The sequence below is a fragment of the Physella acuta genome, unplaced genomic scaffold (assembly GCF_028476545.2).
Source record: "Physella acuta isolate Inbredline_101_S28 unplaced genomic scaffold, ASM2847654v3 ptg000748l, whole genome shotgun sequence".
Taxonomy (NCBI): Eukaryota; Metazoa; Mollusca; class Gastropoda; family Physidae; genus Physella; species Physella acuta.
The window spans coordinates 61,301-79,763 of NW_026732266.1; the positions used below are offsets into that span (position 1 = coordinate 61,301).

At 33.5% G+C, this 18,463-nt stretch overlaps 2 protein-coding genes across 2 annotated transcripts in view; one reads left to right on the forward strand and one right to left on the reverse strand.

Moving 5' to 3' along the window:
- The first annotated feature begins 320 nt into the window (after positions 1-320).
- LOC131950255 (uncharacterized) lies at positions 321-9,009 on the forward strand. The gene is made up of 5 exons (XM_059312333.1): positions 321-574; positions 6,715-6,783; positions 7,132-7,265; positions 7,435-7,518; positions 8,178-9,009. The coding sequence occupies exons 1-5, from the start codon at positions 457-459 to the stop codon at positions 8,325-8,327; spliced, it is 555 nt and encodes a 184-aa protein (XP_059168316.1). The 5' UTR covers positions 321-456; the 3' UTR covers positions 8,328-9,009.
- Positions 9,010-10,985: 1,976 nt separating this feature from the next.
- The window catches only part of LOC131950257 (uncharacterized), an 83,415-nt gene continuing 75,937 nt past the window's right edge, over positions 10,986-18,463 (reverse strand). Inside the window, exon 6 of the mRNA XM_059312336.1 lies at positions 10,986-11,066. Within this exon, the coding sequence (XP_059168319.1) occupies positions 11,011-11,066 (56 nt within the window). The 3' untranslated portion in view covers positions 10,986-11,010. The remainder of the gene's footprint in view (positions 11,067-18,463) is intronic.

Consider the following 18,463-nt stretch of genomic DNA (forward strand, 5'->3'; position numbering starts at 1 on the left):
AGATCAAGATCTAAATGAACTTGTTGATGTTACAATTAAAAAAAAACAAGTTTTAAATAAACCTATATAATTTAATACAAGGACTTTCACAGTACCCCCCCCCCCCCCTCCGACACACACACGCATGTTCAAGTTTTAAAAAAAACGTTTTTGTTGTTGTCTTGTTGGTAAACCCTTGGCCGTGTTGTTAACCATTTCTTGATTTCAGTGCACTTTTTAGCGTGAATACTGCAGTTTCCTCTTTTTACGCTATGAAACTCTGACTAACCATTTCCATTGGTCGATCTAATAAGCGTTCTTTTCTGAACTCTTTTGAAGAAATGTTAACATTTCTAAGGTGGCAAGTTTGAAATTGTGAATTATTTTCTTATTTTAAGAATTGTTAATAAATAAAAATGATACCTAATGCCAACATAGAGACATTTCGTGAATGAAGAATAAATAATTCATAAAAATATGCCTAAAGGATCACAAAAGGGACCAGGTCGACCTCGGAAATCGGAGCCGAAAAAGAAAACACCGACAAGGCAATCACAGCAGTCCCTAGGAACCAGCGAAACCTCATCACCTGCAGGTAGAGATTGTCATCTAGATATCTAGATCTAGATCCTAGTCAGATTCCCTTATTTATTGATACAAATCTAGTTAGATCTAGTAGTTATTAATTAGAATAAGTCTAGATCTATATTCTAAACATTAGTCTGACATTGTTGTCATCCAAAATTGATATTCTAACCTGGGGGGGGGGGGGGGGGGGGAGGAAGGGGCCCTGGGCTTGAGGTCTCAGAAACTAAAATCGGTACTAAAGGCACTTGAAAATAATAATCATAGAGTCTGAATTTTCAGCCGTAATCACGTTTTAAAAGAGCTATGGACTATGTAGATCTAGCTGAAAATAGGTAGCAAAATAATGGCACTTCTTTAGTAGCGATGTCGGCATCGCCGCCATCTTGCTTTAAGAACGGCAACCGGGGAATTTCGCTATTGTAAAATTTCGTCGATTATCTTCCTTATTGAAATACATAGTGAGAAAATATAGGGATTTTAAAGTAATCGATTCAATTTCGTAGTCGGGCCAACTTTTCACCAATTTAATGAAATAATGTGTGATTTTAAACTGCTAACTGCATTACTTTTCTCTCTTCCTTCTCCAAGTTATAATATTGCGAAACGTGGTCTAATTTTGTGCGTGTTTCAACGACAATTTTTGATAGAAAGGTGAGTTTATCAAGCTATCTCTTTGTATTCTCAAAAATTACATTATGTATATTATAAGTTAATAATGATTTCATCTAATTTGAGGTACGTTTTCTAGTGGTATTTTGACCGAAAAAAGGGTGTTTGATTCACCACAATAACGCCATTTTATAATTAAAAAATATGGCGAGACCGGAAAGCCTATAGGGGCGTGGGGGCCGGCGTCGCCTTTATAAATGTTCACTTGTTCCTTAATCGTAGAGTTTATTGCAAATGAATGATTGCCTTTTAAAAATAAAAGATGTATAAATATGTTAAAGGCTGTTGAAGAAAGCCAGTGGGTTTTTTTTTTGCACATCAAGCTAATAACCAATAATAAATTACCACTCAAGAAAAGAAATTATTTTAAGCATATTTCCTTATCCCTTACTTTATTATGCTACACACTTGCCTCTATTAAAACAATAAATTCTACTTTTACAGTAGTATTAATGTTGATTTCTTTTCCTCTAGATATATGATCAAGAGTATGGATGAGGAAATGAATACTTCAGCAGGTGGTAAATCTACAGGCTCTGGGAGCCCTGATAAGCATTCTGCCAAAGATTTACCAATTCTGATTAATCAGTATTCTGACTTTCGGACAGCAGCTGGCATAAAGCAAGGCCATATAATTCATGTATGGTATGAAAATAAAAAACAAATTAAAAAGGCAGTGCAAGTTTTGGAAGATATAATACCAGCGTCAAGTAACAGTCATCAACTTTATAATAAAATCAACAGATTATGTGTTAAATTTAGATCTCTTAAGCCACAAGCACAATGGGATAAAATTATAAATTTTATGGAAATGCCATTTCAAGAGCCTGTACCTAAAGAAAAGGGGATTGTCTCTAAGTTAGCACCTGAATTAATAACAACACTAATCCCCCCAAAACAAGCCTCACCTTTAAAACTTAAACAAGACTGTGTAAGTTGTGCATACAAAAGAAAGTCTACAGAACAGTTATTGAAATCAAATAAAAAATTGAAAACTAGTTTAAAATTCTATCAAAATGAACTTCAATCAAATAAAGTTTTTCAAATTAAAGATCTAAATAAAAAAATTAAACGACTCACTGACAGACTCCTCAAACAAGAGAAAAAGAATAGGCAGTTGGAAGCAGAGAAAGTAGAGATAAAAAAAAAACTTAACTGCAATCCGTTTGCAGATTCCATCCAATACAAAATGAAACTGAATCAAGTTGCCAGTTTAAAGAAAAAATTATCAAGAAGAGAAAGAAAAATTGAAGCACTAGAAAATGTGGTCAAGATCAAAAACAAAACCATCAAAAATTTAAAATCAATGGTCAATGATTTAGAATTAATGTATGATAATGCCATCAACATGCAAGAACCCCAAGAAGAGGGACAAACTATTGTAACCAAAGAAGGAAAGCATTATGGTACTTCTATGAGAATTTGTATGTACCAATCTTTGTTGAAAAATGTTTCTGTGTTAGCTGCTGGACAGCTATTACAGTTTTTCCTGGAGCAGGAAGCTGGAATGAAACTTGACTGCGTGCCTCGCAAATCTACAGTGGCTCAAATGGCTTATGAAATAGGCATTTTAGCTGATCTGCAGGTTGGCGAGGCACTTGCATCCCTTGATGGTGCTACGCTGTCATGGGATGCAACCACCATTGATGGAAGTCATGTAAATGAAATCCATATTTCTGCTGCAGGTAAAACTCTTGCTGTTGATGTAAAACCTTTACCTGGTGGTAAAGCTGTAGATTACATAGAACATATTAGTGTTAAGTTAAAAGATATTGTAAACATATATTGTAAATACATAAATCATCCAAATTTAGAGCAGCTGTACAAAACTCTTATGTCCACCATAAAATCCACTGTGACAGATAGGGCAGCTGTGAATCATTGTGTTGTAAACCAGCTGAATACTTTGTTACAGACACACCTGCTGGAATTGAATTGCAATGTTCATCCGCTAGATAGTTTTGCTGCTGGTGCCAGAAGAGCATTGGAAAATGATACTGAGATAGGCAACAAGACATTGCACTGTATTTTGAGTATTTCCAAGCTCAGATACAAGCAATCCAGTGGAGACCCTAGCGGGTTCAAGACCTATTTTAGAGAAAAAAATATTCCAGTGGGAGTTTTCCTTCGGTACGTCGGTAACCGGTTGCACATTTTATTCCATTCAGCTGGAATTATAATTTTATATCTGAAAGAGCTGAAGAAATTTGTTGAATTAGGAGGCACCAACCTTAAAAAAAGCATTAAGGAAGAGCTGGATGACCCTAGGGTTGTTGCTCAATTAATTGCACTCGGGTTAATCGGAAAAACAGTCACAGGGCCATGGATGACTAAATTCTATGCAAATTCAATGAATTTAGACATGGTCCCTGTGATACAAAGCTCTAAAAATGTTTTGGACAGGTTTGCTGCTGAGCCAGAAGAGTTGTTATGTCCCACTGTGAATGTTTTTAATGAACCCATTGATGCAGCTTCAGACATGGTTCTGACAGCAATCATCAACAATATTGAATCCCACAGGGATAAAGTAAAGCAAACTTTGAAGCAAATATTACATGAAATTGTTAAGGTCTTTGACCGCCAGTTTGTTCGATATACAAGTGGCGACCTTTCTAGCCCTACAGTTGAGCAGTTGACACAAGCTTCAACTGCTCCTTCACACAACATGGCAGCTGAGAGAATATTAGGAATGACTGACTATTTATGGCGTCAGGCCCCTAATGCGACAGCTGGTTTTGTAGACGGAAAGGTGAGAGGACGGACAAATGATACTGTAGGATGGCTTCTGCAACAGGACAAAATGACCCAACATAGATTAGTTTATTTTGCAATGAAAGAGGGGTACAGAGCAAGGGAACTTGCAGCACAAAGGAAGAAGATGATGGAAGCAGTGATGATGCGTCGAATGCTAGAAGCTGGTCAGAAACATGAACAATCCAACCGTAAGGCTCTAGAAAAAGAGGTTGCTATGGCTTTGAGTGCTAAAGATCTGAATGCTAGTGTGTTTTCATCTGCGTCATCTGAAGTTATGGGCCTCATTGCAATGTATATTACTTCAGAAAATCCTATGTCTGAACTGACTGAAACCTATACAGGACATCTACTTAAGCATTTATGGACAGAGGAAGGAGTTGATAAAATGTATTCTGGCAGAGTGGTAAATTTTAAGCAACAGAAGACTAAGACAATGAAATGTACAATTACTTACTGGGGACCTGATGAATTGGAAACTGACAGTGTTGACTATGACATGACAATGACATCTCTAGTCACTGATTTACTGACAGGTGACCTTGTGTTTAGTAGCTAGGATGACAGTAGTAGTCCATGTTGTACAAAGCTTAACTTGGTATAAGTCTCACCTGTTATTGTATTGATGTAAGCTATGTCTACCTTAAAAGTTTATTGTTTTGATGTATATATTAACTTTGCTTTTTGTTTAATTGTGTAAATTTAATTATTTATTGAGAATCATTTAATATAAAACATTTATCCTAATAAGATAATAGTCAGAGATGAGTTGTTTTTTTACTTGCAATGTTATTAATTTGGTGTAGGCTTCCTGAAATGTTATTTAAGTTATTCTACTTGTTGTGTTGCTAATAATAATAGTTTTTAAAGACAACCATTCAGTAAATAAAACTCCTGGCTTGCCAGTGTGCCTAAGATAAATTGTTCGGTTTAATTTATTAAAAAAAAATTAGTGCCTACTACCTTTTTATTCAATTTGTTCTGCTACTGGCAAGTCTATTAATAATTAAATTAATAAATGTAATTCAAACATGCTGAAGTAAGATCATGCAGAGTTTTAACATTGTACCTTGAAAAACAACTGAGCAGTGCAACTTAGAAATTAGGGCCCATAATAGTCAAAATGTATCCCTTAAAGGAATGCTAATTATTCTGCTCCCAGTGAATGAATTAATGATTTCAATTAATATATGTAATTCAAACATGCTGAAGTAAGATCCTGCAAAGTTTAAACATTGTAGTTTTAAAAACAACTGAGCAGTGCAACTTAGAAATTAGGGCCCATAATAGCCGTAATGTATCCCTTAAAGGAATGCTAATTATTCTGCTCCCAGTGAATGACTTAATGATTTCAATTAATATAAGTAATTAAAACATGCTGAAGTAAGATCCTGCAAAGTTTAAACATTGTAGTTTTAAAAACAACTGAGCAGTGCAACTTAGAAATTAGGGCCCATAATAGCCGTAATGTATCCCTTAAAGGAATGCTAATTATTCTGCTCCCAGTGAATGACTTAATGATTTCAATTAATATATGTTATTCTAACATGCTGAAGTAAGATCCTGCAAAGTTTTAACATTGTATCTTTAAAAATAACTGAGCAGTGCTATTTCAAAGTTAGGGGACAGTAATTTTCATGACTTACAAAGAAATATAGTGGACATTCACCCATTACGTAAAAAATTCATAAAAAAAAAACTACTGAAGCTAGAAAGAAAATTTTTTCAGTGTTATTCTAGTTACATCAAGCACAATATTTTTGCAATGCTCATACATTTAATTAGCCAATTTTAATTTTTTTAATGGAATGCCTATTCTTTAGGTGTCCAACTATTCTATAGACTTAAAAATAAAAATCTGTGTAAGTCCTCAGATTATGGCTATGGTTAACTTAACTGTTAGATCTAGATCTATCATCTGTTTTGTCTATTAGAATGATTCTTCAGATAACTTAGAAATTTGGGTTAGGACTTACAGTTACTTAGGTTAGAGATAGGGTCAGCATTGACACCAAGTCATATTTGTATTTAGTAAACTAGAAGTAAATGATAGACCTAATTTAAAACAACTTTATTAATTTAAGATAGATTGTGACTTTACTGGACACTGGTATAACTATAACTGTATAACACTTAGGCCTATCCCACATTTTAAAAAATATTTTCGTAGGCTGAGGTATGCTTAAATTTTGGTGGGGGGGGGGGGGGGGGGGGTTGACCTTTGTGATTGTGGAAAGGGAATGGGACTGCTATAAAAAAAACAGTTTTAAAAACGCCTAACGTTTGACTTTTGTATAACCTCCACACCTAGGTGTAGTAATTTATAATCTAGATTTCCTAATCTAGGCCTATATGCTGCCATAGTTAAATGTTTGGCTATGTCAATAAAAAAAAACATAGGCCTATCAATATTGATTTTATCTAGATTCATTAGTTTTAATTTAAGCCTAATTAATTACCATTACTAATAAAACAGACCTATTAGCAGTTTAATTAAAATGTAATAAAACCAATAATATTCTGGTCTATTTGTTTCTAATTTTTAGGCATAGTCTTAATTTCATCATTTTAATAAATGTAATTAGGGCCTATACTTACAGTAATTATTTAATGTTGGCTAACTAGTAGAATATTTTTATTACCATGTTTATCAAATAGGGCCTGTCAAATAATATAATAAGCTACATAACTTCTTGTGCTAAAATAAAGGGCATTAAAACATTTTAGATTCCAGAAGTAGCGATGACGGCACTAGATACCAGGCTACAAATCAAAGACCTCCAGCTCAGAGGAAAGGTGAGTCAAATGTTCTGATGAGTTTATTAAAAGAATTGTTGAGTTTAATAATAAAACCTACATAGGATGTCATATGACTAAGCTATGACCTGTCTTCATAGTTTATTGATCCCCTTTTTAATTATAGCTTATGTTTATGGCATCAGGTTTTTTAACCATTTTTAATGTCAGCATTCACTGATTCTGTTTGCCTATTTATTAAGGGCATTAATTTTAAATACCTGTTATTTTTCAAATTCTCTCAAGTAAAGTCAAAACTTTGTTGGTCTTTTTGAATCTGCAGCCCCTGTAATGGTCGAATGGTCAGTTTTATTTTTTAAATGTAATATTTTGAAACTTTTTCCCCAGGATCTGGAAGGACCGGTCCCTCACCCGTTCAGCATAAAAAGCACCGTCGCCCGGGAACCGTGGCTTTATTAGAGATAAGAAAATACCAGAAGTCCACAGATTTGTTGATTAGGAAGTTATCTTTTTCACGAGTGGTAATTTTTAGTGGTGTTTTTTTTTCCGTCTTTTGTTGTATCTTTATACTTACCCTAGTACAGAGTTGTGTTTTACCAAAGATAGAAAGTGTTAAGTTAAACCCTGGTTTTAAATCTAAAACCACCCTTTAATTGAATTTGTCGTACATGTTTCACTTTTCATGTCTAGGTGAGAGAGATTGGAATGAAAATAGCACCTGATAGGATTCGAGAACTGCGATGGCAATCTATGGCCATATCTGCTCTGCAAGAGGTAGGCTTAAGTATATTTTATTATGTTATGGACTTAAGTTTGAAATATACATTTAGTTGCTATAAAGATTGCTGTTTTAAATATAAATTTACTAATAAAGGTTTTATTTTGTATCTTCTTGCACATAATTTGTAGTTGTGTTTTTGCTTTTTTTCTAAATTTTGATGTGGAAATAATACTTAATTTTTCGATATAAGAATAATATTGCTCTGTGCTTACTATTTCTACTGCAAATAGTTTTTAATTGCCTCCCTTTAAAACATTGATTTGATAGTTACCACAGCAATAAGAAAAACTTTTCAAAGTAGAAAATTTTATTTTTGTTTAGATCATTCTTATGTATAAAGGGGAGTAAATTTCCCCTTTGTGAATGTAATGTTCCATAGGGCAGGTGAAATAGTCTGTTTCTTGATTGCGACTGATGTAGGGCACTTTGCCCATCCGCTTTACTTTCCCTAACTTGAGTCAAGTTCCCATCAGAGCTGTCTGGACCCTAAGATGTCCTACAAACACTCAAACCACTGTTCCCAACTAGTTAATTTTGGGTTATCAGTCAAGCCACTTTACCAGTTATCACCCCATCTCATATTTAGTAAATGTTTAATCAAGGCAGCTAATGGATTTCTTGAGTGTATAGAACTGAGCTTTTGATGTTTCAGGCTGCCGAAGCATATCTTGTCCGTCTGTTTGAAGACTCCTACCTCTGTTGTCTGCATGCTAAAAGGGTGACACTGCAACCAAAAGATCTGTGGTTGGCGCGGAGAATCGGTGGCTACATAGAATCAACCACCAACAGAGATCTATTTTAGAGATATTTTTAATTGCCATTTGTACAAACTGTAGCTTAAATTTGTTGTTAAACTTGTCACTTGGTGCGTCTGATATTCTTTGTTTCATTTTTCTTTGTAATGTTTGCAAAGGTGGAGAATTGTTATGTGTGTTTGATACTAAATTACAAATGTATACCCACTGTGAAAATGGAAAACATAAATGACTGTTTGAATAGATGTGTTAGTGCCTTGATATTTTTTTACATATAACAATTTTAAGTAGCATTTACTGTAACTCACTTTTGAGTCGTTAAATATATATTATCTTGTCTAGTGATATAAATGAATGTAAGTATCCAAAAAACTTATGTTCCTAGAATTTTGTAATGATTTGATTCTATGTTGTACTACTAGAATTTTTAAAATGTGGTATTTTATGGTCCAACATTTTTTATTATGAATCAAAAACAAATTTTTAAAATATTACAACAATGACTAAGCAAAGATATTTTCAAATTTAATTTACAAATAAGCTATGTTTATCAGTTTCAGCTTATTATCTTGTATATTTTTGTACAGTGTATTGTCTGGTTTGTGTGTTTTTATTAACTTTTTAAAATGTATGTTACTCTGTTTATTACTTAACTATACTGTTAGCTGTATTAAATACAGTTATTTAATAAAATCAGTTTCACACTTTTTTACCTCAATACCAGATGTTGCTTGTAATTTTTAAAATTTCATTGCAAGTTTTTCAAAATTAGTTTTCTTGCATTATTACAAGGAAAACCTGTGCTTATTTTAAAAAAAAATTATGCTTGAATTGTGTATTATTAAATCACTTCTTTACATATTAATGTATCTAATACCAGCAATATTTGAAAAAAGTAAGCCAAATTTATGTCGCACGCTATCATCTTGTTCATAATGATCTACTGTTGCTTTATTTTACTTTATAGATAGATCAATTCATGAAGTTTGTTTTTCTGTGTTAAATATTTCAAGATACATAGCTGAAGACTAGAAATGCCAGAAAGTTGTTCTTTAGGCTACAATGAAATAGTGAAGTAATTTTAATATTAGGGCATTTATAAGTCTAAGATGTACATTACTATGTGCATAACGTATATGGATTTGTATTTTAATACTTGCATTTACATAATATAATCTAATAATACAGTTTTTGTGACTTTCTTGTGTGTTATAAAGCATACATTATTTCCCCTGTTTTTGAACAAATAAAATTACTCAACTGTAAAACTGTTTTCCTAATTATTGAATAATAAAAAGAATTTTTAAAACTTACATCACATTGAATTTTTAATGTAGACAGACCAGGGCCCATTTAGTCTCTGTATTACTTTTTATTATCTTCTTAGCAATTTAAAACCTAATTTTCAAAGAAAACCTTAGTTTTATCAACATTTTATCACAAGATTGTTAGGCCTGTTGTTTCTGTGTTATTGTAAATGAACTAAATACTGCACAAACGCTAAAATTGGTACATTTTCAATCTGGTTATTATGGTGTCATTTTTAAAAATTTAGGGTGTGTTTTAAGGGGGGGGGGGGGGGTTATTGGTTTACATTTTGGCTGGGCGAATCTGAACAAGATCTGATTTTGGTGAGTTTGGGATGTTTTGTGATGTCTTTTGGTCACAGGTTGGGATGTTTTGTGATGTCTTTTGGTCACAGGTTGGGGTGTTTTGTGATGTCTTTTGGTCACAGGTTGGGATGTTTTGTGATGTCTTTTGGTCACAGGTTGGGATGTTTTGTGATGCCTTATAATGACAGATTGGGATGTTTTGTGATGTCTTTTGGTAACAGGTTGGGATGTTTTGTGATGTCTTTTGGTCACAGGTTGGGATGTTTTGTGATGCCTTATAATGACAGATTGGGATGTTTTGTGATGTCTTTTGGTAACAGGTTGGGATGTTTTGTGATGTCTTTTGGTCACAGGTTGGGATGTTTTGTGATGTCTTTTGGTCACAGGTTGGGATGTTTTGTGATGTCTTTTGGTCACAGGTTGGGATGTTTTGTGATGCCTTTTGGTCACAGGTTGGGATGTTTTGTGATGTCTTTTGGTCACAGGTTGGGATGTTTTGTGATGTCTTTTGGTCACAGGTTGGGATGTTTTGTGATGTCTTTTGGTCACAGGTTGGGATGTTTTGTGATGTCTTTTGGTCACAGGTTGGGATGTTTTGTGATGTCTTTTGGTCACAGGTTGGGATGTTTTGTGATGTCTTTTGGTCAAACCTTGACTTCACTGAGTCAACATGTTGTTGTACCATGGGCTGGGTCTGAAACAGGAATAAAACCTATCAAGAGACATATATGTCAAGAGAAGAAATTCGTTTTTAGTTTAAACATTATTATAATATTTTAATAGAGGTGAAAGTAAGTTCTGTTAAAGTGGAATAATTTATATTCTTGTTTTAGTCTTAAGTTACCCCCTTGGTTGAATTGTTTGTATGCTACAATATAAGGAATGGATGATTAGAATATATTATTTAAAGAAATTATAGAATCATGCTATTTTGTTTATGTGTTTATTTAACTGAAGTTACCGTATAGATTAGTATAGAACTTTATTGCTACTTTAAAATATAATCCGATTTTTAAATTTGCGTCGTCAGCTTCGCCTATTTGAGTTATTTTGTGATTTTAAAAGTAAACCGTTTTATAAAGCATAGACTTTTTCAATATGCCATATCAGATGTTCTTTATTTTAGTTTTGTTGCCTTAGACAGTAATGGAACCATCAACTCAACACTACGACCTGGGGAATATAGTTTACAATTCTATTTAACAAATAATATAACGAAAACACCTATCAACTGTGAAGTTAAAGAAACAGGTAAAAGTGATCAAGTTTAGAAGTCAATATGATACTTTTTTAAAAACACAAATCACTAGCCTACCTTGGCATGATAGCCACGTTGTAAGCTGTGGAAGAACGAACAAAATGACAGTTCATACAAGCGGGTCTGGAAAGTTCAAAAGCTCTTTCACAGAGTTCAGCAAGTTTGCTTGTCATACAAAGGAACAGTTGATCTACCAACCTAAGGAGGAAATGTTAGCAAAAAAAATTACAAGGCATGAACGCTAAACGACTTTTTACACCATATATATATATATATATATATATATATATATATATATATATATATATATATATATATATATATATATATATGTTACGGTCAAAGCCCGAAGTCGGCCAATGCGCGGATTGGCCAATATCGTCTCCTATTGGTCGGTCAAAGTCCGAAACTTTGCTTGATTTCGGCCTTTGGCCGGCCAAAGTCATAATTAGAAGATCATCTGGCTAGGGACGACCGGCCAATGTCCGAATTAGAAGATCATGAGCAGATATTTTTTTTAATGCGGTAATGATCATGAAATTAAGTCTTTATTGATTATTAATTAAAGTAAATGACAGAAACATTCAAATTTTTTATTGTACTATAGTCTCAATCAATCAATATTATCATTTGTTACAACAAGTTGAACTTTTATGGCATTTAGAGTTACATAGCAGCTTGTTATTTTTACACTTGCAGCGATTTCTTATGCTCTTGGTTGTGCAATTGCAGCGAGTGTAGCCTTGGCCCCCAGTCAATGATTGTGAAGATGCGATGGGATGGTTCGTAGTGATTTTTCCTCAGTGCCAACTGACGACAATAAGAGCAGATTTTCGTGAAGAATTGAAAACTCACTTCTAGCATACAGTTGTTTTAGAACACCATGTTCCGTTCCTAATTTGTAGAAACCGCCCTCGACGCTCATGACAACTGCAATCACGCTTCGGGGATCACCACGACCTCTATCAACATCTGGAACACGGATGCGTACATTGTCACCCACTTCACCATCTTTAAATTTTGTATTTGATGTTTAAGCATCTTAGAACCTTGAATTTGCACGCTAGTATGAGCTACTGACCTGTGTTCCATGATGTCTTGTTTGTTGTGACACAATCTGCAGGTAATGTTCCCTCCGTACCCTTCGTCTGCGTCATTGGGTATTCCACAAATAGCATGGACATCGTTGCCACAGGATCCACAAGAATGAGCTGCACTACACTGTTTTTCAATAAATTATACAGAATCTGTTGGCCATATTATTGTCACGCAACTGGTCTGGACGTTCCGCCACGGCAGCATATGTGTCAGCTGAGGAAGTCGTTGCATTTATGGCAACCTCCATTTCTTGTTCAATGTTCTCAAGATCTTCCTCAGTAACTATTTTATCAAGAGCCTCTCTTGGTAGATTTGAAGTGTAAAGTCCCAGTTTTGCTTTGCATCCAAACAAGTCTTCGTATGGCGATTGTTGGATTCCTTGATGAAAAGAACGATTTTTCATAAATTGAATAAATTTGAGACTCTCAGCCCAATGAGCTGATTCATTTGTTTGCATCCATGTCATCATCATGTTTTGAACATCTTGGTTGGCACGTTCGACTGAACCTTGGCTTTTGCTATGCCTTGTAGCCCATATATGGAAACTAACATGGATTTACATTTTTTTTTCTTTTGACAGCCATCTGCTATGTCTGTCTCATGGTCTGACGGCCCTTTTGATCCATGTCGCCTTGCATATAGAATGCTATACAAACAAAAGCTAAACAATACGTTACAATGAAACCGCACCCAGAATAATGAAAACGCGATCACAACTTAGTCTAGATAGAACATTGGCCAGGACATCCCGGCCAGTGCGCGCATTGGCCGGCCAATGTACGAAATACGATCTTAGTGCTAAGTTCTTCAGGCTTTGGCCAAGAGAGCCGGCCAATCCGCGCTTTGGCCGCACTTCGGGCTTTGACCGTAACACACACACACACACACACACATACACACACACACACACACATATATATATATATGTATGTATGTATGTATTTATATATATATATATATATATATATATATATATATATATATATATATATATATATATATATATATATATATATATATATATATATATATATATATACCATGGTTTAGTAAAATAAAAATATTTTTTTATAATCACCATATTGTAACTGGTTCGTTGCCGGCTGAAGCATTGTGACCAGAAACCGTCTGCGTACAGCCTTCGAGAGCATCATCCACCGTCATGATGTTCTCGGCGCACTCAGAGTCCTCCACGGCAGAAGTTTCTGAATTTTGAACAACCAATAAATAATTTTCTCTTATTTTGAAATTTGACTAGGCTGAAGACTATGAAGCCAAGAAACTACACTTTAAAAAAAAAATAGAATAGAATCTAGTTGAAAAAGAATTGCGCACCCAATGAACAGCAAATAATTTGTGTATAATAATACGGAACATTAGTACTTTATAAAGAGAGATAGAGGAATCAAGCTAAAAATAAATGTATTGAGAAATCGGAAAGAGGGTAAAGTACTAATTCCGGTCACAGGGAATTAGTCAAGATTTATTTGTAAACAAAGAATTAGATCTACATATATAAAGATTCTTCTATCTAATAGAAACAACACCTAATTGATAGGCTATTGAAAAACTTAAAGTGGAAATAGTTCCATTTCCGGTAATCGGAAATCGCTCACAAGTTGATACAGAACTATAAATTTCATATATTACTTATACATGAAATTTCGTCAACCTAGCTGCATGTCACGGTACTCAAATTATCGTGTTCAGAGACAGACAGACAGACAGAGACATGCACACACGATTTTATGCACGATTACAATACGTCCCCTCTACATTGTATACAAGAAAATAAAAAGGGATGAAGAGTATAAAGAAAATCGCACTTGAAGAAATAGAGTTCAACAAGCTTTCTATTTGTTTGTGGATTTTTCAAGATTAAATAATGACAATTAAAAATCTCATTTAGATCTATATCCTGTCGAAATTTTTTTTTTTATTTTTTTCACCGCCTTCAGCCAGACATAGGAAATTATCCCTGTAGATCTGAGCGCCAATGTTATTTTTGAAATATTGGTCGTCGCATTGGTCCTTAACATGGCCGTAGCAGGAGACGGCAGCACTGGCTTTCCTGGAAAGTTGTATATCAATTTGTATTAATATATTTTTGTTAATACTAACTGCTTTTTATTTCAAAATACTCAAACGTTTGGCATATTTGTACATGATGATGATCTATACTTAAAAATAATTAAATTTAGCTCAACATTGGCATAGCCCTAACGTAATGAATATTGCAAACTAACCTACTACTTTTAAGTAAATATTTATAAAAAGGCACATTATTTCTAACAAAGATCTGGGGAATAATATGGTCGCAGATAGAGCACACTATAACATCCTGAAGGTTTGTATTCTGGATTGGAGGGAGATTGGGTACCTAACATGAGTCCAATAGCTACAGACGTCTGTAGACCTAGACAGCCGAGACTTCAAAGTGCATTCATGGGCCGATATGACATAAACACGAACTATGTACCATACTAAACAGAGAAGGAGAGAGAGAGACAGGATAGAGAGAACTAGAGATAGCTAATAACGAATAAACCAGGTTTCAGCAACGAAAATAATTTAAAACCGGAGACCGCTGACGTTGTAAACAGTATTTAAAAAAAATACATGTCACTTACTGACAATACTGGTCGTAGCTAAGTATCTCTGGTTTATCTAGTCCATTACTTACGAGACATGCTAAGACACTATCACAGCCGAAACTTCGTTTCAGATGTCTGCAACAGGGGGGGGGGGGAGTGGAAATAACAATCATTGAGTCAGAACACAATAGGGGGGAAATATAACATTAATATATCTTCTTTCTTCTTCTTCGTTCTTAATTATAAGTGTTGAAGGGGATCGAGATTTATCTGCCAGTGGGTTTAAACTCGAGACTTTTGTTCGAATTTATCAACCATGAGCTGTTTGCCGACTCGACCACGCCTCCAACACAACAGTGTCAACTGGTTATGCGCCATTGAGGCCATTGACTCCGATTTCAGCCTGCTTTTCTTTTTGGATTTGCTTCCATAGCCTTTGTCCAACCAAGAACAAACTACAAGGCAGCAGTTGTTTTAATTTTGGAGTTGTCTCTCCTAGAAGAGTGGCTGTCCCCAGCTAACGAGCCTCATCTGCCCGAGGGTTCGAACTCGAGACTTTTCGGTTTAGCAAACATGAGCTTTACCGACTCGACCACGCCGACCCCTACATTAATATATATAGCAGGAAATATTAAAAAAAAGTATTGAAAACATTTCAAACAAACATTCTAATTCAATGCTACGGCTTTCGTTTTTTTCTATAAATAACTTTACTATGAAGCTATATACGAATTTATTTAATGTTTTAAGAAACTGTATATAATGCAGTAACATAAAAAAATATACTAAAAAAATTTGACAAGTTTTTTTTTTAAACTAATTTTTGTTTGTTTCTTTACCTCAGTCTGGGTGATATTGTCCAGTTAATAAATAATCCTTTTTGTTAGAGAAAACATAATTTCTAAAATTGTAATCTTCCGAAATAATTAACGAAATTTACGAAAGCCTTTTAATAATAGCATAATGTATATCCTAGCGTAACTGAAATAGAAAATAATAAATCTGAATGTCATTACAACAAGAAAACATTTTAAACCAAAAGTTTTCTCATGCTACTGACCTGCAGCGATGTAACAAAGAGATAAAACCAAGACGAGTTTGAACATTTTGGAAGTGTGAAACAACGAAATCTGGCTAGGTGATAAAACACTTCTGGTACAATGTCGTCGTGATGTACCAGATTATATAGGACGACAGCAGGTGTTAACCCTTTCATGACCATCAGTATTGTACAGCACGCGTTAACCCTTTAGGGACTATAATAACAGTAACCACACTTTAATGATTTAAAATGCATTTTTTTTCTTTTTTCTTATGCTCAGGTGTGGATGGCATATTAATTATTTAGCTATATATATAAATTTAATATATATATATATATATATATATATATATATATATATATATATATATATATATATATATATATATAATATATAATATATAATATATATATATATATATATATATATATATATATATATATATATATATATATATTTATATATTTATATATATATATATATTTATATATTTATATATATATATATATATATATATATATATATATATATATATATATATATATATATATATATATATATATATATAAATTTAAATATATATATATATATATATATTTATATATATATATATATATATATATATATATATATATATATATATATATATATATATATATATATATATATATATATATAAATTTAAATATATATATATATATATATATATATATATATATATACATATATATATATATACGAGTTTGTGTGTGTGTCTGCCACAGTCCGGAAACGATTTAATAATTACGGTGTATGATTTCCTTTCCCTAAAAGTTTACTCGACGCCAATTAAATCACACTTTAGATACGTCATCTTTTTTAAATAAAGCGGGAGGGAGCTCCCCTAAACTTTCTCCAATGTTCTAATATAACACTAAGTTGGAAGGCAACTGCAGTGTAATCGGGGCATGGACATGTTTTTAAAATCAATTTTTTTTCCATTTTTAAATAGAATAGAATCGCGAAAAATATTAATTGCGCGCCAAATAAACAGCAAACAATGTGTGTAAATAAGTGCAGAACATTAGGACTTAATCAAGAAAACCTTGATTAATTTTCAAAGAGTTAATACAAAATCAAATTTATTTTTTAAAAAATGTTGTCACAATACATTGCCGACGAGTCTAGTTTGGTGAATCAGTTTTAGGATTTTGATGGGGGTCAAAACACAAAACTAACTCATATGATTCACGATCAGATTTCGATAGTGCAAACTATAGAACTATTAATAGAGTTCGATGAATTACCATATGGAAGTGAAATTGTTGAATAGTTGAAATAGAACAGCAAATTTGATATAATAGTTTGAAACATCCAGGCGAGTAGAAATCAAACTAGCTGGTTGGAAAAAAATTGATAAAGGTATTATCCAAAATCTTGGGAACCCCTGACACGCTGGATTTATGTGATGAAGTCTCTCCAGTAATCTCTCACAGACAGCTGTAGCTGAAAACGTTTTCAGGTAACCAATTCATTAAAACTATAGATCAGTGGTTCTTAACCTGGGTTAGATCGAACTCCAGGGGTTTGGTGAATCAGTTTTAGGATTTTGATGGGGGTCAAAACACAAAACTAACTCATATGATTCACGATCAGATTTCCATAGTGCAAACGATAGAACTATTAATAGAGTTCGATGAATTACCATATTGAAGTGATGGAGTTTGGTACTTTCAGAAGGGTTAAGAACCTCTTCTATAAATCCCTAAAATTACGACCTATACGGTGCAACCAAGTTAATTTTATTTTTCAACACCGTGATTTTTTACCTTATCCCTAGCTCTAATAACCTAAATCTGTATTTATCAGCAGACATCCATATATTCTCTCACATAATTCTAACTTGTCGTACAGTCTTAGCGTGTTGGCATGCCAAATGTTCCAGTATCTTCTTTTAAATATCTTATGTTGTGTTGTAGGATTACATTAACAAACAAATAGTGGGGGATTGATAAAGGCAAATTGTCTAACAGTAAATAAAAATGGATCGATCTCATGTCATGTGTGGTAAAGTTGGCACTGGCTTGGTCTTGGGATTAGGGATAAGATTAAAATATGGTATGGGTTAGGGTTTTAAGTTAACGTTAAGGTTCAGGTTTAGGTTTATTTTTAAATTAAGGTTTAGGTGGACGAGAGCTCAGGTTTGGGTTCAATTTCTGGTTTAGGTTAATGTTTGATTACCAATTCAGGTTAAGCTTTCTCTTAAGGTTCAGGTTCTTGCCGAGGTATGGTTTCGAGTACGGGTTCTCGTTCAGTTTGATGTTGATGTTGCTGTTGGTGTTGGTGTTAAGTTTGACGTTAGGATTGAAGTTTAGGGTAAAGTCAAGTTTAGATTAATGCAAATTCCAATGCCATTGCATAGGTTTAGGTTTAAATTTAGGTTTGAGTTTTAGCTGTACGTTTTGATTGAGGCTGAAGTTGAGGTTGAGTATTTGCTTGAATTGTGTATTATTAAATCACTTCTTTACATATTAATGTATCTAATACCAGCAATATTTGAACAAAGTAAGCCAAATTTATGTCGCACACTATCATCAT

Coding starts and splice junctions, on each gene's coding strand:
- LOC131950255 (XM_059312333.1), top strand. CDS start 457: ATGCCTAAAGGATCACAAAAGGGACCAGGTCGACCTCGGAAATCGGAG. Junction 575..6,714: donor CGAAACCTCATCACCTGCAG/GTAGAGATTGTC, acceptor AAAACATTTTAG/ATTCCAGAAGTAGCGATGAC. Junction 7,266..7,434: donor AGTTATCTTTTTCACGAGTG/GTAATTTTTAGT, acceptor TTTCATGTCTAG/GTGAGAGAGATTGGAATGAA.